This window comes from Rissa tridactyla, chromosome 4 (assembly GCF_028500815.1).
Source record: "Rissa tridactyla isolate bRisTri1 chromosome 4, bRisTri1.patW.cur.20221130, whole genome shotgun sequence".
Lineage (NCBI taxonomy): Eukaryota > Metazoa > Chordata > Aves > Charadriiformes > Laridae > Rissa > Rissa tridactyla.
Window position 1 is genome coordinate 82897550 of NC_071469.1, and position 20673 is coordinate 82918222.

The window sequence follows — 20673 nt, forward strand, 5'->3', positions numbered from 1 at the left end:
TTGCTAATTCTGGGCTGTTGATCCTTAGAAGGAAAGTGCAGAAGGACCTGGGCTCTGTTAACAGAGTGGTGCACGTTTGTGTCACTTGATGCAGGAATAGCAGCGTACGACTTGACTGGGAATGTACAATGTATGGGGACTATGGAGTTTGGTTGAAATGCACAAGCTTGACCTAGTACAAAACAGCTTTTGAAAGTAGCATGTATTACTTTCTATATATATAAACCAATATGCCAGATATCCTCCTTCCTATTTTGAGTTTACAGTAAAAGCAATTACAGCAGTACCAAAGATGTTATAACATTTTCAAATATATTTCATGCTATACAGTTATACTGCAACTGCACACTCCGCTTTATATTTGTTTAGACAGTTGTGAAGATAACCTACAATGTGTTCCCTAATTAGGCTAGACGTTTGAACGTCCTCTGAGTTTCTAAACCTCTTATCCTACAGCCATATGAAATATTATGTTTTTAAAAATCTCTTTATAAAAATAATCCACGTCTCATAAAAACACTGACACAGATTAAGTACTGACTTTTCTCATTAAAAACCAAAACGTTTTAGGTAATATTTAGCTTAGGAATACAGCTTACCTTCACTTTTTCTTCCAGTCTTCCTAAGCGTAGACTGCCTTCTACAATTTTGTTAAGAACACCATGATTCTCATTTTCCAAACATCTGGCCTGCAAACATATAGTATACATAACTAAATGTAATCGTTACTTTAGACAGGGCAGGCAAAATACATACATTGAAGAAAAAAGCTATTCTGTTTTGAGCTACAATAGCCTGAGAACCAAGATAGAAAAAGAATCCTGAAAATTATTTTAATAATGGCTACTTAATAATTTGTCAAGTGACTGCAAATACTACCTTACTAACAAAATAATAACTTGAAAAGGTTTTATTCTGAAGGGATCACAGCTACTGATGTTGTAAACCCAACCAATCCTGCACATTCTTTGACAAACGCACGCATGTGTATTTAGGGATGCCGTTCCTACGCATGAGTCTCACCCTTCTGGGTCAGATTGAGTAGTCTGCTCCCAAAAGAGCCCTTGAAATTGGCCGGGGTTCAGACAAGGAATCTGACGTGTGGCTTATGAAATGCTTCTGTCTTTGTTTCCATCATTTCATAAGCACTATGTTCTCTCTCAAATATAAGAAGTAAACAAAACAAAAGCTGTATAAGCTGTAAACAACGAAATAATCTTAAAACTATAAGAGGTTTCAACTGTTAAATCCACTGAAAGCATTCAAGAGAGGAATAACAAGGTTTGGGGATCAGCACTGTCTGACCACTGTGAACTACCCGTATCACTCCAGAGACATGTCTCCTTTCACAGCATGGCTGCAGTCTGTCACCATCGTGCTCAGTCAGGGACGTTTTGATTTACTGTCTGCTAGCTGAGGCGTACAATCCCAGAGTCACTTTGACAGCTGCTAACTCAGGGTTACAGTTCAGCGTCAGTGTTGCGCTATTCAAATTGTTCTACATAGATTTGTTGCTGCTGTTTTACTGGATTTATCGGTAAGCTGTCACTACTCCTGGAAACAGTAAATTTAAATCTATCCATTTGTTTTTGTGGAGATGGGTTACTACCCATTTTAATTTATTGTTTTAAAATCCTCATTAGGGAAGAATATAGGCTAGTTTCTTACTCTGTTCTCCCTGTTCTTCTGGATTAAATCTGCATAAAATGGATTTTAACACTTTAATTCAATTAGTGAATTAAAAAAGAATAAGGCTAGGGTAATAACAGTAGCTGAACTGAGTAAATAAAGTTGACATTACTGAATTTTGAGGTGGGGGAACAGGAATACATTTTTAATTATGTGTCATGCTCAGTAGTGGCTCTTCATAACCATTAGGGTCTGGCTCTAATTAATTTTTTTTTGTTTTCTAGGCCTTCCCATTAGACAACCTCATCAGATTACCTAACTACAAGATACCTGCAGTCTTAACTTTCTGCCAAGGTGGGTTTTAAGTTCAGCGATTAAAAGTAGGAACAGGTTGTTCTGATTCAGCTCTACCAGGCAGCAAAGTAAACTGGTTATTTAAAGGTTTTACTGATACTAGACTAGTGGAAAAGTTTGTCTCAGAGTACCTCTGCTGTCAGCCTAGACACAGTGAATTCATGAAAAAGAGCAAGATTTGCACGCTCGTTAGGATCTAAGCCACAAAATGGAGAAATAATGGATGGCAAGTAAGTATGTATCGTCATCATACACACACACAAGGGAATGTGGCCCAAAAGGAAAAGAGAGATTCTGTTTTGCGTGACAGGACTGGCTTCTAATTGCTGGATCCATTTATACCTGTCTAAAGAAAAACAGGTGCGGGTTTCAGAAGGGAAAAATATGCTGTCAAATACTGCACACTTGCAAAGACAGAGTTTACACTACCTTGTGGTGATTAAAGTTATATTAAGACATCTTCTGAAACAGTAGGCTTTTACTGCTAAAAGTGTTCTGAACATCTAAGAGGGTATTATTAAGCCAAATGACACATCTTGTACTTCCAGGTGATTCTGTATCTCTGTAATATTTCTATGTGGTATGCTGAATATTTGAAAGTAGATATATGAGAGACTGAGAAATAAGAACCAGTTCCCCTAATGCCTAGGAGACGTTTACTGTGCCTAGTTTTCACAATCCTAAAGTTCAGTTTGCAGTGGACAAGGATTTGAGTTGGATGACTATAGTTCTTCTTCTAGAATTAGGAATTAACTGCTGTAGAATCTTTTTACCCAACACCGATGACCACCTTTGTCTACTACGTAAACAACAGAAGCAAAAGAAGCTTTATTTTAACAAAGTTTCACGAAATGGTTTCTAGGACCAATTTGAAGACAGAGTAACAATATGTGAAGTTGAAATTGTGTCCAAGATCTTGTAAAGGAAATGAGCGTGCCCATGAGAAGTCCAGTAACTTCCATTCCAGACACTTCCACTAAACAGAAGTTGTTCCAGAACTCTCAACCAGCCTGTCAAAATGACCGCCTGCCAAAAAGGAGCGGTAACGTGCGTGTACATTCACAGCAGCGGGTTCATACAGATCACTTCAAAGATATAGCTTACCTTTAGATTCAGAAACGCATATTAAAAATTTATGATTGCGTGCTGTTTTTCAATACATGTAGCTTCAACAATCGAAGCCAATCTCTAAAATCAGGTTACAAAATTCTTTTAAACTTGATATATACCATTGCAGGCCCTAAGGCTGATGTGAGTTAAGGCTTAATTATGTTATCTCCAGAAATTAGGGTACTTGCCTTTAACCACTCTTCTAGAAAATAATCTTTTGCTGCTCCTATCCTACTTGCAAAAGTCTATTTAAATAGCTAAATCCTTAAACTGAAATTTTAGTTTTCTTTTTTGACAATTCAATTTAACGGTAAGTTGTGCCAGTAGGATGATAACTGTGTGAAATATCAATTAAGTCATATTAATTATTTAAAGATAATTACCAAAAAAATAAGATGGTCACGTTCCTGAGCTATCTTCTCCACCAAACCAATAAGGTTTGTTAGATAGTGATGGGCTGCAACTTCTTTTTCCATTGCTTCTTCCAACTGCAGTTTCAGAAGACCTATTTTTTTCTTTAATCGTCTATAAAATTAACAGAAAAATGAAAATCTTCAGATTGGGAATTAATAATGGCATTAAGAGAACCTGCATTGCATATGCAAATCAATTTGTACAAGTATCAATCAATCAAATTTACTGTTAAAGATGCAATGGCTCAAAATATTTGCAATGCCAAAAGTATCATTTCCCACTTTTGGGGACTGTTTTTCTTTACAATATATTGTGTGAATAACAACAATAACAATGATTCAAAAGAATAACTTGTGCAATGGCTACAAGCTCATATTTCTTAAGAAATGTAACAATAATATTGGTTTTACTTTTAAAAGTATTGTGAGCCCAACTCTGAACCACTTGGGTACACGAGAAGGTCTGCAAATAGTGTAATACCCCATTTTTCAGGTGAGTACACAAATGCTAGTAGTTGCTATAGCTAACTACTAGCATTAAAGATATATTCTTCATTTGCACGTAGGCATAGAAAGGTGTGCATGAAAACATATAAAGCTTAGCAAAGCTCCTTGACAACCAGGCCTTCAGATGTCACAAAGATGTGTTAAGGAAATATGTTTTTTATAGGTAGGTAGGTTTTTATAGGTTATATATATATGTTTTAATAGGTAGAAATTACACAATGTGGGATGTCAGACAATATTTTTACAGATATTTCTGCAATTATTTTTAGACATACAAGTACTTCTATTTAAGAAAATGAGAATGTCATATGACCTGTTTGTCTTTTGTGTCAATTCCATCTCAGTTTCCAGGATCTTGTTGTCAGCCATGAAGTTATTTTTCTCTAAAAGCAGTTTCTTGTTGTGAGCTTGCAGAGATGCTATCTTTCCCATTAGATCTTCCACCTCGCAGCGCTTTTTCTCCTGCTCCTGTTGTAAATGGCTACAAAAACCAACAGTGTAGAAGAGGAGTCATGCCTAGATGCCTATGCCTACTTCACTTAAAAGCCAAGTTACAGTAAGATACTCATGTTGAAGGTATGAAAAAGATACGTCAAGAATGCTTAATGTTCAGTGGTGACATCAGAGAGAGGTATTACAGTCTCATGACATATCAAATCATGAATGAAGGATAATACAGACTACTCAAATAATCTGTCCTGACTACACCTGAAACAGAATTTAAATTATAAAAATATCCTATATTTTCCAAATGTATTCCCTTCCTGATTTTTTTCAAAGAAATTACTAGCTGTGCCAAAAAACAAGGTCTGAGAACTTCTCAGGAAGGCACTGTACCAAGAAACAGTAACTTGCACTATCCTACGGCTTGAAAGCAAGCAAACTTACAGAACACCTTTAGAAAAACATTACAGACTATGCTGCATGACAGCACTTTTGTGTTGTGCTGTTTCGTGTTATTTCCATATTGTAAAGACTGAAGAAACTTAGTATTTTTAGTTTAGAATTTCAGGATCCTTCAGACATTTCCCCAAAAATGGGAACAGAAGAATGAGAACGTTTTATATACAGTGTTCACAGAAGTAAACAGATTTGACAAAAATGGTATTTTTAATGCCTCCTCGTCTACTATTTAAAAAGGTACATTTAGAAGTACGTACTCTATGGTAGAAATGCTTCTACCGATGTCTCTAGATCTGGGATTTCCTTCTGTAGTTTTAATTATCTATAAAAAGTGAGACAGGATTTTTGAAATATTTCTTTACCTTTCTTTGTACTTTGGTAGTTACCTTCCTAGATTACCGGCCTACCTTTCCACTCGCCTCCTACCTAGAGTGACGCGTGTGCAGCCCTGCTCATGTGAATGCTTTGCAGAATTGTTTTTCTGTGCACCATATGTAAACTCATACCTTTTTAAATCGTTCACCAAAGCAAAGTGCTCTTCTGCTGCTATTCTGCTATTCAGTTTGGCTTTCAGCTCTTCACAAGTAGAACGCAAAGCTTCCAACTGCTTGTGGTACTCTGCTATCTCTTCGTCTTGACTCTGTTTCTTACCTTCTAAGGTTATTATCTGTTTGGTCAATTTTGAAGCTTTTGGGAGAAGAAAAAAAAAAAACAAAACTGGGTACAGCAGAACTAATACAATCACTTAGTGGAACTCCAACTAAACCAGTAAATGTTGCTTCCTAGTTGTTCATGTAAGTTTAAGCAGGTTCAAACTATAAAAGTGTAAAATAAAATACTACTACTTATGCTATAACTAACTATATTAAGTGACAAATGTTAGTCACAAAGCAGAAAATTAAAAAACCCTACAAATTCTAAATTGAACATTTAAATAAGCAAGTAATATCTCACAAATACCAACCTGTACAGTTTAAAGTGCTCTTAAATTATGAAAATGAGTGCATTGCTGTTTAACAGTTCTTGTCACTTTTTCAGAGGAAGCAGGTCAAAATGGAGTATGCTGTATAGTGTCAATAGGTGATACTGACAATTCTTTTCAGTATCAGTTGACATCCAGAGCTTGATCTCATATTAGTATTACCTGCATTCAGCGATGCTTTGTTAGGCATATATGAAGTTGCAAAGAAAACACCAAACCAAAACCCCCGCAAAACCACCAAACAAACCAAACAAAAAATCCTCCACAAACAAAAACCCCAAACTTGCAGTACCATCTTTGGTGTAGTTCAAATGACTAGCAACTTAAGCACTTTACCTTCTTGAACGTGTTGTCTGTGACTATCTCTTGCTTTAGCTTGTTGAATTTCGAGTTGCTCCATCAACAATCCATTTTCTTCCAAGACAAGCTTGGCCTGAGTTTGCAGCTGCTGCCTGCAATGACAACCGGCTTATAAATAAAATAAAATTCAAACATTGATTTATGTCCAAAGAAAAAACACAACTGACTTCCAACAGTGTAAACTTATAAAATCATATTTGAACCTCTTTAAAAAACAAATCAAAAACCCTTGTTGAAAGCAATGTCAGGACTCAAGCTTATTAGAGACATGAACTCACACCCCTCAAAATGTTAATTATTTTAAATAACGTTTAAAATCTTTGACTAACTAAAGCAAAAATTCCATATAGAAAGAAGGAAAAATATGTATGTGTGAGTTAAAATTGTAGCATCGCAGAATGGCTGAGGTTGGAAGGGACCCCTGAGTCTTCTCTTCTCCAGGCCAAACAGTCCCAGCTCTCTCAGAGTTCTGTCATATGAGAGAATTAAAGCTACATAATGGTGCCAGACGATTAGGAGACAGCTATGTAACTACTAACTGAACCAAATTTCTTTTCAAAACATGCCATAAATTCTTGGATAGGATTTGGATTTACTTGGCTTTGATGTCTGGAAGAATACTACCAGTGTGTTTTATGGGCCTGTACAGAAGATGGGTGTTTAAACTGAACTATGCTGTGCAGAGAACTTAATTCTGCTTTATAACTAGTATTAATTCAGCTTTGAAGAAAACCAATACCAATCTTTCTGATGTTCACCAAAGCTTAAGAAACTACTTGCTGTTCTAGTAATAGCTTAAAATAGTTGAGAAGTATTAGCCAGAATGGAAGTAGAAATACAGGACAAGTGTCAGATGATATCACACCAATTTAAAGTCAAGAGTTGTCATAAATCAATCAGCAAGAGTAGCTTAAACCCAAACAAAGTGTAGCAAAATAGACTGTTACCAAGGATTTCTGATGACAGTAATTAACACCAGGTGTATCTACTTTGTTCATGTGCATGAAATGCAAACTGAGTGACAAAATACATTTGTTGCTTGTGACAGGAAGGTCAGTGCTGATGTAAGACGCTAAGCATTACCAGCTGAAAGAAATAATGGAAGTTTTTTTCCCATCAAAACTATCGAGGCTGGAGTTAAGGTTGAGGAAAATGGATTGTGGATCTTACTGGGCAAGTCTCTGAAGTATAGCAATTTTAAACAAAGAACAAAATAATTTTCCAGGTAAAACTGCAACTTTCAAATTGATAGCACTAAGATCGTATTTCATTAACAGGTTTAGGCATAAGGAACGTCTCCCACTCTACCAAGCTACGTCCTCAGCCTCAGCTATGCCCGGCACCAGGAGGCTATGTTCTGAAACAAAATTTTAAAAAATTGATACAAAAGCAGGATTAGGCTGGTCAAGACTGGCACATTCCTACTACTAGTGGAAGTGTAAAAGTTAAGCGTGTAACCTACAAGGTCTGGGACAGAATTACATGGGCTTCAGGAGTAAAACAGCACTATTTAATCTGCAACTATTTAATCTTTACTCCAAAATTATTTCACACACTGCAGAACAGCATTGTTCCAACAAAACATAATCATGACCCTATTAACTCTTCAGCAAAACATAATTTGCTTGAGGGGAACAAGATCTTTCCTTAAGATCTGTAATCTTATGCAACAAGCAAAATAATGGGTAGCTTTTAAATTAATTTCTAGTAATATAACTTGCCATTCTGTAGGGGTAATAAAGTTATTTTTATTCAATTGCTTATGCAGGTCTTCATTCTCCTTCACCAACTCTTCAACTCGTACTTTAAAATTCTTCATATCCTCCTGGAAGACAAAGGACTCCACATAAAATTCTTTAGAGGTTAAGTATTTTGTTTTAATTTTTACATCAATAAAACTTTTATAAATGTACATGCCTGGGTGCCGCCTTCTGTTAACAGCATATTATCTCAATACTCACTCACCTTTAATTCAGGTGTGTCTATTAACTTTTAAATTGCCTCATCAATCTAGTAATATTTGATTAAAAATAATATAGATTTTTGAATTGTGTCACACTTTTGCCAAGTCATTTAAATTAAGTGAGTTGTAAAAGAAATTATGGATTTAAAAAATTGAATTCTGGAAATTACTAGATAGTACTATACATTTTCAGTATGAATGACATGAATTTGAACATGGTAGGACAATACAGTGAAATTACAGTAGTATAAAACCCTCTGTGTTTTCTGCTCATTTTACGGCTGAAGTTTTTGAGGGAAATAATAAATTATTTTGAAAAGCTATGGGAGTTCTGCTCTGAAGCAAATCACCATTTTTCAAAGATTTGGTGACAAAAAAAATACTTCTGAAGAGTAAACAGAGTACCCATTCCTTTAAATAACTACAAATAAATATTCTTCTACCACAAAATCCACAGGCCTGTAACTGGAAGAGCAGCTATACAGGGCCCTCCATCCCCGTTATAAATGACAAGAGTAAATCCTGTCTACCACTGACTGTGTTTATGGTTTACTCTATGCAGAGAGCAGAATTCTTGTACGTCTCAGTGTACACGCTTCTACATCTGAACAGGCCGATAAAAACAAGCAAGCCAAGTAGGATAAGACAGCACAATAACTATGCATGTAAAAGTAAAATAAAGTCACTTTTAATTTTAGGCAGAAAACAGCTTTGACAAATCCCTTTAAAAAAAATTCAAGTAATTTATTTCTGCTTTAGTGTAGAAGTATATTTTCTTTAAATGGCAACTTGCCTCATGTTCAAGATATAAATCTTCCTTTTCTCGTATTCTGTCTTCATACGCCAACAGAAGAGGTGACAAATACTTCATATCCAACTTCAAAAAAAATATTAAAAAATCAATCCATATAAATCAATTACAAACTACAATATCAATATTTTTTACTACTTTTCTTGCTATATATTGCTAGTTTAAAAAGCTATTAAGGGTTTTTGAATATGTCTTGCAGACAAAAGTGCAGGATTTATACAAGCATGCAGACCACCATATGCAAAACGGTGCTGCAAAAGCACTTAATATCACCGCTTTAGGAGCAAGCTTTGGAAAGGACAAGGCTGGATGCTGCACTTGCCCACTTCACTAAAAAGCAGCTATTACTTATCAGTATATGTAACAGCAGAATGTGGATGCAAATACAAATACCAATACCAAGCTGAGACACTAGTGAATACAGTTAATAATAATCAAATTTATCCCAGATTCATTAGTAAATGGGAAAGGATTTTTTACACTCTCAAACCTGCATCTTTAAATACATACATATGTGATTCTTGGATATTATAGCTAGAAAGACAGAGAAGATGGAGGACGTTCCTATTTCTTTATAGTTCTGAATAACAATGAAGAAGGAAAATTTAAAATCTGATTAGCATTTCAAGGAGAAATTGTTTCACATATTACAGATGCATTCAATTTCACAGACTATTTGCCTTCCCCTTGCCAGAAGTTCATAGGCTACTAGTAGATCCATGACCATTCCTACCATCAGAATCATTGAAATAACGCTGTTTTCTTTTAGCATCATCTTAAAAATAATCACAACAGAAGATTAACAATTAACCAACAGATGCTGAAGCTTCTCCTTTAACTAAACTATACGCTGGACAATACTAAGTGAAGATGGTATTTACGAGTCTCAGGGTAACAGTGCTTCTACTTAATTTGCATTCAGTAGTTCAAAGTTGGTGATGATATGCAGTCTGTAACTGAACTGTAAATTAAACTGGAGCTGCACACATTCATTGCAAAGTTCTGACTTACATCTTTTTATGCAACAAACTTAAATATTCTACTAGTAGAATGTGATAGTTCAGCAGAGTAACTAAATAATACCCTCAGTATTTTGTTTCCAGTAAAGGAATTCTATTACTTTACTTAGAAAGGAATGGACAGATAAGTGAAGATACTCTTTTACTTACCAGCCATGGTGGTGGTGGTCCTTTCATGGGTAAACTTTTCAGTTTTAGATGCTAAAGTAGATTTTTAAAAAGATACTGAAATTATTTCCTGCTTTTTGAAGCACCAACCACTGTCCACTGCATCTACAGCTATTACCTCAAACCAGCTTATGTTTCTAGCTATGTATGTTGCATATTTAACACACACTCAATGAAGTCCACAAAGCTGGAAGGTCACTATCTTATTTAGTATAATAATTAAAGGTAGAGAAAGTCTAACTTTAAGAAGTTAGACTTAACTATAAATTTCATACAAAGCCTATGCCATTTGTAGACTTTGTGGCAAATTTGGAGAAAATAGTCTTAAAAACTCAAAGACAAATGAAAGGACAATGGGAATGGGACGTTTCAGTACAAACTGCCTTTATAAACAAGATTCTCACCTCTTCTTGGGACAAGGGCCTGAATTTAGTTTGATAGCGACTTAATTCTACGTTTAAACGATGGACCGTCATTTTCAAAGCATCATTTTCATCTACCAGTTCTTGTGCTTGTTGTCTGAGAGAAAGTAATTCTGCAGCCTCCTCTATTAACATAAATATCCAACAAGAAAGTCTGATCAAAATTCAAGAAGCGTTCAAAATAATTTGTAAATTTTAAGGAAAAAAAACAACTCAATAAGCTAGAATCATAAGAGAACTTTTCTCAAAATACTGTAATGGAATGAAAAATTACTAACAAAAAACCATTAAATTTCAAACAACCAAGTAAAATTTTTTCATGATCATGTAACTATTCCTTGACAAAATTTCTACAAATATAGAAAATACTGTTCAGAAACTACTTCTGCATAGATACTTGCTCAAATCAATGAGTGGAAACCTATTACTGCAGAAGTAGGCTGTAAGAAATTAGAAAAATAAAATAAGTTAACAACAGAATAGCTTCTATGTTTCTCCCACCTTCTCTGTGTGATTTCTCTGCGGCTTCTTTAAGTCTTCTGTTTTCTTGTTCTAGTCTCTTCAGCTTTAATTGATGTTCTTCTATTTGCTGCTTTGTTCTCTCAAATTGTTGGACCATAGCCTGGTATGCCTTCTTCAGAGACCAGTTTTCTTGTTTTAGTTCTCTGAACTTTTCTTTAGCCTTATTTTCCCGTGCTTGCCTTGCTGGAATAGACACATCTGTAATGGCACAGTACGATGTGTTTAAATGGTATTCAGACTTGAATACAAGTTTCAGCAAATTTTAATCCTTTTTTTTTCTAATACTAGTATTACGTATGAGTGATACTTTGTGAGATATAAATCAGTTTACGGCTCACAAGTCACATGGGTGACTAGAGAGGGGAGACAGAAATATACACTTTGCTTACTGCAGTGGATGTGCCCTGCAGGGGCTAGTCAGTCCTCTTGCCCCCTTCTTATTTTAATCACCTGTGTAATGAAAGCTTTACCCTCCTTCCCACTGAACAGGCTTCAGTGTTACCGACTAGAAGTTACTTAACAGTCCTTACAAAAGTAAAATTTTATATCATCTGCAAAATTGTAGATATATTGTTGCATCAGTAATAATGTATCACAATTTCACGTTTTTCTTTTCAACTGTACGGGCTAAACAGCTTACTGATTAAAATGAAGGCTGAGATTTTACCCTTACGATCAGACTTTTAAGAGCCAGCATAATCTAATAGCATACAGGCGTGAACATAACTTAGTATGGAACAGTTCCTTAGTAGAGGATATATATGAAACCAATGAATTGGTTTTGAAATACAGAGCTATCTCTGTTATTGACGACATATAACAGCTTCATGTGTTTATGGTCACTGTTAAGTTCCTGTGGGAAGGCATGAGATACTTGGATAGCACAGAAATATGCGAAGTACACAAAACCCCACGAGCTTGTGACAGACACATATCCCATCTGTAAGACACACCAAGTTCAGAAGTGCTGTGCCTGGAACTGTTACACGGATGCAGTAACATACAAATCAGGCACTAGCTGAAGGTAGACCACATATCTCATATCACTGTATGTTTACCACTTCAGTTGCGATGGGATACTTAATAACGGTGATATCCTCTAGTGTAGATGAAATTTAAGGGAGTGGGGAGTTCCAGTATGACCTTCATTTCATTACGTCATTTCAGAATCATTTACTTAAGACTTCAAAAGTCGCTCATATTGGAAGATAAAAACAAGTCTAAAACACCTAACAGAAAAAGTCTGGAACTATTGTTTTTTATACATATCACAGAGCACTCGGCACTTTCTCATCTCTTGTACAGGAGAAATACTTCCCCTCTTCCCCGCCCCCGAATTAGGCTTAGAGAATACAAGCAGGAAAATGTGGTTTTGTATGCATAATGTATATTATTAAAGTGAAGATTTGTATTAAAGTCATGGAAAAATAAGAAGTACCTGGGGATGGTGGAGGCTTTTCACGTATCAGATTTTCGGCTAATGATTTTTCTTCCTAGCAGAGAAATAAAAAAATGAAACAGTTTGCTTTAACAGTTACCCTTTCTGAAGTACTCTGAACAGCATCACTTTGAGAACTTAAGAAACAGAACTTTCGAAGCAGTTTCTTTTATACCAAAAACTGACAATATACAACTTGTCACTTACCCATCTTGACATAATTTTGTCACTTATCACTGCCATTAATCTCTTGTGGACACTTGAAACTTAATATTTTCTTTAGTTGTCAGAGACTTACAGTTCTCAAAACAATTTTATGGTTGACATAGAAGTTACATAAACATAAAGCTTCTTGACCAAACAGGATGGATATTGCTCCCATTTGTTAATTTGTATAAAATGTGACTTCAGAATAGTCAATTATGATATGAACTGACAGTCCCTAACTGGGAATCAGCAAATAAATTAAAATGTAAAATTCTCCCTTTGCTGGTTAAAAAAAAAAAAAAAGTACCTATTTTTACATTTTCAGAAGGTTCTTTCATCAGGAAAAAACTACAGGTCGAGTTTATATTAATGTATTTACTTGAGGTGAACATAATTGATACACAAACTTTCTCCATGCTGTTTTTATGAAACAGCAGTGAAGTTGCGTAAGAATATGCTGCCATGTAATTTAACATACCAAGACACTGATGACTAAATGAGTCAAAACTAAAGAACAATTTCAAAAGAAAATATATGTGGTCAAGAACTTGAAAAAAAGTGATGTTAACAATGGAAGAACTAACCATTTGCATAAATAATATTTCAGCAAGTTGATCTGAGAAACTAACGTTTTGGGTATTCTTTTTAAGCTTATGAAAGCAATCAGCTGGAAAACTAGATAAAAATCTGGTAGAAGCCAGGCTCACAATTTGAAAATTATCAGTAAGAGCTATCTCTTGCTATAACATATTATCTTGCACTCTCGCTTTCTTTCTTTCCCATGAGGAACAACAGAAGATATATTAAAAAAATATATATAAATAAACCCCAACTTTTGTATGGCCCTAGTTACCTATACAGTGATATCTTTCAAAAGGAATGATTAGCCATTCTTGTACTCCCAAAAGAAAAAGATTCCCTAGCGACAATAAATTAGTTTTCTTTTAAGTGACTGTAAAGTATCAGCTCTTTATAAAGCCTTCTTTTCCAAAATGCATCACAAATGAACCTTCATATAAGTCTTACCTTTAAATTCAAGCCAAGATGTTGGTCTTCTGTTAAAGAAGAACAGATCTTTCAGTCAATTAAAAATAAAAGTATTTGTAAGTCCATAAATAATAAGGGTTCATATGGATATATAAGTACACATATTATATACTGCAAATAAATGTAAGAAAGTCCTCCAAAGACCACTAATTAGATCACTAACTTCCCATTCTCTCTTTCATGGTGTACCAGGATACTGATGGTGAGACCTTACTCTACCTCACTACTGAAGAAATGAAGTTGTATTGTTGTCTTCCACTATCCTTTTAGAATTTAACTAAAGGACAAATGAAATATTGTCATTGATTTTACTGGGCTTGAATCCTATTGCATCTCTGAATAAGACAAGAGCAAATCTGACAGCTTTCAGGATCTGCAGCACTTACTATGTAGAAGAGGGATTAGAAATGGTTTATATACCCTATTCTTTTCAGTTTAATCCATCCACTTCCTAAGTGGTTTTATCAAAGCAACCCATTCTTTCTGGATATTGTTCTCTATAAAGCTTTTCAAATAACTCCGCTGAAATAATATTGAAACAAAAATGGGATCCAACATGAATAAAACTTAGACAAAGATTTTTCAAATGGACTCAGTTCTGCTTTCTCTTTCCTATTCAATAGCTACTAGAGTGCTGCCATCCTCTGTAAAAACTGCATTTTGCAGCTGTGAACAAATCCTGATCTCCTGTTTTCCTGATTTTAAAATAATGGACAAGATAATTATACAATAAAACTCCTATGCAGGTAGACTAGTCTTGCATTCGTCATATTTTTTTCTCCATGATATTCTACTGTTACGAGAAAATAGCTTAATGGCAGGTCCAGTTACGAACCTAATGTCCCTGACCTAATAAAATTACTTATTGCAAAAAAATTATTTGTGAAGCTTAACAGTTCAGAGCTTAGGGTGATAACCGGAGACTGATGATCATGTTCAGCTCTCTATTCTGTCAGAACCTTCCTGTGTGATCTGATGTACAATTTGAAGGCCCAGACCTTAAAAGGCAAGAATGAAACAACTTCTGTAGAAAAGAATAAACAATCTCAGTATCATGCCATTTGATTATTAAAAAAAAAAGGTTCTTGCTGATGATTTTCAGACACGACGGTTTTTTTATCCAAGAAAAATGACTGATTAAAAGTGTTTTCTTCTACCTCTCAGGGTTTTTTTTAACATTGGTAGTTTCTACTTTTTCCCATTTTTTTGAGCACAGTAACACTCCAGTAGTTTCCAGAGTATAAACTGGAATGATTATGGCACATATATCAACAGACATGTAGTAGAGAATGACTGTACTAGCCAAGACAAAGAGTTCACAAAACTTCACGCCCCACCCCCCTCCTCTTTTTACACTGGCTGATAGTGGATGTTTAGGAGTTTCAGTTATACAGTAAATATAGACAAATCTTCCCTCTGTGCAGATTTTTAATTTTCTTAACTACTAGAAATCCCGAAGTATTTAGTAGCATTTCTTCCATTATCCTTTTAAAAAAAAAAAGGAATACATTGTGATCATATAGTAGTAAATTTATTTTATTAAAAAATTATTTTTCCCCATGGTGTTAAAAGGTACGGTATTTTGACTAAAGTAAGTTTATTTACCTTCTATTTGCATGTTTGACTCATCCACCAGCACCTGAAACTCCGTTTCATGAGAAGGCACCTCTTTCTTGTCAACATTAGTACTAGGAGATGGTGGAAACTCTTCCTATGTAAAAATAAGACAAGCCTATCTAAATCATGATAACAATGTTAAAATAACCCACACAATATCTGTATGAAACCTTTAGTATACTAATGTCCTGGTCACATGTGGAATTGTACTCCAATATTTTAAGATAATAAATGATAAGACTGGGGTTTTTTTGTTTTAGGGCTCTATGTAAACAAAATCTAAACCTTACCATCATCAGCAGGAGGTAGGACGCTATGATAGTCATTAGTTCACAGGGCCAATGTCCTCTGTCACCTTATTCAGTCACTAGGGTCTGTCAAATTATGCTACTTTTGCTTGTTCTGTGTTATATCTAAACTCACTCTTAACAAAAGATCAACCATTTATTTGGTTGATCCATTGGTTTATTTGGTTGAACCACTTATTTACTCTATCATAGCACTAAGGGATTAATGAATAATTTTAAACATTGTCTATGCCGGTTTTCCCCTGTTGATTGCATACCAGTGTCCCACGTATTCCTACTGTTTTCTGATTTTTTCACATACATAGCATTTTATCGCTTCTTTAGTACTTCTTCCTGATTGTTAAATTTTTGTATCATTTGGACAGAGATACAAACTGAACGTTAAATGTGCCTTAGGAGTATTAACCTGCTCATTGCTGGTTAAGACAATCCAAACCTGTAACATAGAAAAATCCACTGGTCTTCAAGGCAAGGTCATTTATTTAGTTTGATTCTGAATCTCCCTGGCTCTATACAGGTCTCTACTCATTAGCACAATACTGAATCAATAACTAAGCTTTCACCACTTGTAAAAGTATAGTTCCCAGTACTTTTAACAAATAATCTACTATATAAGTATTGCACTCAACATAAAATATTGGACTTTTACAAGACTAAATTATACACAGTAATTATACACAATACCGGTGTTTTCCCAATAAATAAAGGCTCCTAACAATCAGAGATATGGAATCTGTGAGGATCAACAAACAAACCTAACTCATGTAGGACGAAATAAACCACAAAAAGAAGCACATGAAATAAAAATCGAATAAATGTCTAAACGGCAAGGAATGAAAAGCCTTAGAAATATTTAAAATTTGCATTAATATATTAAAACACGGCAAAAGGAATGAATGCATTTTGAAGTTTTACCTTTTTATTTTTGCAGGGAACAGCATAAATGGCGTTGGTGCTAAAGTTTTCTCCCCTTTTCTCATTACTCTGACAGCTGGACTCTGCCTCTTTATCCACATCTGAAAGATAGGTATCCATGTCCTCATCCTCACAATAATTGCCTGATATTTCCAGGGACTGTACAGGAGATCTGTCACTACCATCAAGTTTCCAGTTGGGCCTGCAAGTAGAAAGCAGTTTAAAGCCTGTTTCAGTGTTGCTTACTCTTCCAAAAAAAAAAAAAAACCCCAAACAAAAACCACTAGTAACGTAGAACCATCAGTCTTAGAATATATGCAAATCCAAACAGCTGACACAGACATCTAAGCTTCTGTTAGGTGCGAACAAGGAATCTAGCCTGTCTATGCTTTAAAATAAACAATTAACATTGGAGCTACATTTTCTTCTCCATCTTAAAGAAAATGCCAAATTAGAGACAGAAGGTTGCTAATTCTACCAAGAGTCTGAAATAATTATTTAGCATAAGAGAAATATCTGACATAATTCAAATGATTCCTCAGTGATCACCTGTTTGTACAACTGATTGTCATTTGGCAGAAATAATACACGTTTTCACTTGTGACTGCTGTACAATCCAAATCTCCCTCCCTGAAGATTGTATGCATGACATCACTTTATGAGAAATGGAACGAGGATTATAGACACTTCAGACCCAATTTATGATGTGGTGAGAAAAAAGTAAGTGGCTATAACACCAGGAGTTAAATTAGTTTGCTGTAACTCTTTGGTAAAATTGTATCATTGACAGGTTCTATTTCTAGTATAAGATATCAAAACAGAAAGTATACACTACCCCATTCTGAGCTCTGTGACCGTGGCATATGGTTCAAAGCATTCTTGTTCCACATAGGTGGAATCACTTTCAGAAAGTGATCGCTGCCGAGGCTGAGGAATAGCAACAGTGCGTCCTGTGAGTGCTGTTGCAAGGATAGCTGCTGCTAAAGCAGATCTGGAAGAAAACAGAATAAGGCAATGAAACAATACTGATGTCTTCTCTGTGCTCCACGTGCTATATTTTTTTTCCATTGCAAAATGCCTTTTCTATTTAAGCAAAGCAAAATGTTCACAGTTAAGCATAAACACCACTGAAAGTGCTAAGGGACTGGTTATAAACTATTAACTCCCAAAGCAAAGCAGAAAACTAGGCAAGCTATCATTAACACAGCTATCTAAGAGTAAAGTACAATACCTATCGGTTTTCCCAAATCACACGCATGAAAATCATGGAATATACTGAGTTACATTACCAAAATTGACATGGATAATTTACAGTACTTAGCATTCACTTCGGCCATAACAATGCTACCTGGTGTTTTGTTGAAAAGGTGTTCCATGTTCTGCTATTTTGTCTCCTAGTTTCCATTATTCCCTACTCTGAACCTTTTACTGATGACTCGGAAGCCGTTAATAAATGCTGGCACGTTGCAAACTAGCGCAAGCGTAAGCAGATAGAAATGCCTATTTGTGAGATGCTACAGAATATAGCAAAGGGTAAGATGAAGAAGAAAAAACAAGTAGGAACAAAGAGAGAGAAATGGTGAGGACTGTAACAGGAATGACAACAACTGGAGGTGAAAAAGGAAGAAGAAATGAACTAGGATTACGTAGGAATGTTACAGACACTAGAAAGACCTGAACTAAACTAAACACAGAGAAAACAAAAGAAAAACTGCAAGAAACTATGAATGAAAATAAAAATAAATTTGGATTTTCTCTTTATGTAACTTGCCTATATAGCTAATTCAAATCCAGTCCAACATGGGTTTACATGCCAGTTTTTTAAGTCCCTGCTTTTATTAATATGCAATCAAATGGCATGTTAGTAACACTTAAGTTATGCTCTTCTAATGAGTTAAAATTTCCTGACTTACAGTACAAGTACTGCTACAATCCTACACCCTACTGTAGCAGCCAAACTAAAAATGGCCCTAACTTTAAATAGTCCATTTGTCTTTAATCGATTCAGATTTATAATAAGTAATAAGTAACATATTCATAATGGTCAGTGTGCTAATTATTTAGCATGTGTAGGAGTGGGAGAAAAATAGGCATCTTTAAAGTTCAAAGAAGGGAACTGCCCCAATTAAAAATATATTCTATTTATGAAAAGGTTTATGTAAATACTGCAGCAAGGACATGCAACTCTTCTAACCATGCTTTTCTAGTACGCTATTGTAGTTGATGAAGAACAAAATAAAACAAACTCAAAACCTACCTGGGCCTTTCTGGAGAAGGGTTTGGACTACGAGGGGGAGGGGTGCGGGGAACTGCAGGTTTAGGAGCTATGGTAGCAGCAGGGACCAGGCCATGAGCTATATGTTTCTAAATAATTTAAAATAAAATTAGTTGACAATGACTTTAAGGATCATAATGAAAAAACACTGAATTGAACATGCACAAAAACTAACAATGCAAAATAATATAAAAAGGAAGAACAATTACATGCAATTAATGTAAACAGAAGACTTGAAATGGTTCCAAGTTTTTTTTAACATATATGAACAGCTGCTAATGAAGGTTAGAAATGTAATTTACATGAGACCCATGAATGTAAGTTTTCTACCCACCGTATCACAATCTGCAAAAACAGTATTTTAATTTACTCAATTTTTTCCCTGCATATATATAAGAAAAATGGATTACTAGACATTAACTTTTTTCAAAATATTTGAACCCTGTTTCAGAGTAACAATATTAGTCCGTTTCTTGTAGAAAGAGTCTGTCAGTCAGAAGTAATCCTCAGTCATAGCAGTATGAGATGGAAGAAAAAACTATCACTAAACAAGTCTTGTAGTCAAAGGTTCAACCTGAATAAAAAAAACCCCAAAACACACTAATGTGTTTTTATCAGCAAACCCAAAGTTGTTTTTTTTTTAAAGGATAACATTAAATACTACCTCAGAAAAACTGGGACCAGAGTTCCCTACAAAGAGTACTTTGAGTGGAATCACATAATGGTCAAGGTTGGAAGGGAGCTCTGGAGATTGTCTAGTCCAATTTCCCGCTCAAAACAGGGTGAACTGGAGAGGGCTGCTTGGGATCCCGTCCAGTATCTCCAAAGGTGGAGACTCCACAGCCTCCCTGGGCAACCTGGTCCAGTGTTGGACCACTCGCACAATATTTTTTTTAATTATTATTATGTTTAAGTTGAATTTCCTGTGTTTGAATTTGTGCCCATTGCCTCTTGTCCTCTCTCAGGCATCAGAAAATACTATGTCATAATAAAATCCATCACTTTCAGACAGATGTTACTTTTTTATGGAGTAGAACAGGCCAAGTTCCTGCTATTTCTGCTACAGATAGTTGTTTTTTTTTTTGCAATTATTCTTTAATTGTCTTCTCCAACAGGATAATGAACAGGTGAACTGGGAAGCATGTCTGTCTTTACAGAAAGCCACACCAAATAACTAAATAGTGCATTACAAAGACTGCCTTTTTACTGCGTTTTTATCTTGCAACTGCACTGCTCCCTAATTCTGGAAGTCTATCTGGCATGCATCATTTTGTTTACTAAAGGCTGTTGACTGTAGATGCCTTACTGGGATTACCACGGAATACAGCTGGGGTAAAAGGATGCTGTCATCTACAGTAAAAGTAAGATGACAACAGAAAATGAATACTTTATTTTAATGCCAATACTAAAAAAAATAAATTACTTCACGTAGATTAAAAGACAATACCTGGCACTATTGCTGACAACCCTACAGCCCCTGGCTGCTCTAGGCTTTCGCTATGAACTTGTACCAGTTCACTTTGCGGCAGTGACCGTGTGCTTCCAGGATCACCTCAGCAAGCGCTGGAGGCGAGCGGGCTGCACCTCCCCTGGCGCCGGGCTGCAACCCCGCCGGCAGCCACAGGCCTCCCTGGAGGAGGGGGGTGCCGGGAACACCTCCCCGCCAAAGCATCGGCTCTTGGCCTCCGGACACCTTCTCTCCT

The 20673-nt window shown here is 35.5% G+C and overlaps 1 protein-coding gene across 3 annotated transcripts in view; it reads right to left on the reverse strand.

Annotated features, from left to right (window-relative positions):
• CEP89 (centrosomal protein 89) overlaps nt 1-20673 on the reverse strand; it is a 35075-nt gene that overhangs the window by 14037 nt on the left and 365 nt on the right. For 2 of the 3 annotated variants that reach the window (XM_054198655.1, XM_054198656.1), the window contains exons 2-17: nt 18953-19059; nt 17531-17686; nt 16696-16897; nt 15461-15566; nt 13835-13863; nt 12602-12656; nt 11143-11361; nt 10624-10766; nt 10202-10252; nt 9015-9098; nt 7976-8083; nt 6235-6346; nt 5423-5603; nt 4327-4494; nt 3477-3618; nt 600-689 (exon numbers count right to left, since the gene is read on the reverse strand). In XM_054198655.1, the coding sequence (XP_054054630.1) occupies nt 600-689; nt 3477-3618; nt 4327-4494; nt 5423-5603; nt 6235-6346; nt 7976-8083; nt 9015-9098; nt 10202-10252; nt 10624-10766; nt 11143-11361; nt 12602-12656; nt 13835-13863; nt 15461-15566; nt 16696-16897; nt 17531-17686; nt 18953-19059 (1953 nt within the window). The remainder of the gene's footprint in view (nt 1-599; nt 690-3476; nt 3619-4326; nt 4495-5422; nt 5604-6234; nt 6347-7975; nt 8084-9014; nt 9099-10201; nt 10253-10623; nt 10767-11142; nt 11362-12601; nt 12657-13834; nt 13864-15460; nt 15567-16695; nt 16898-17530; nt 17687-18952; nt 19060-20673) is intronic. The other variant, XM_054198658.1, reaches the window with a different exon arrangement.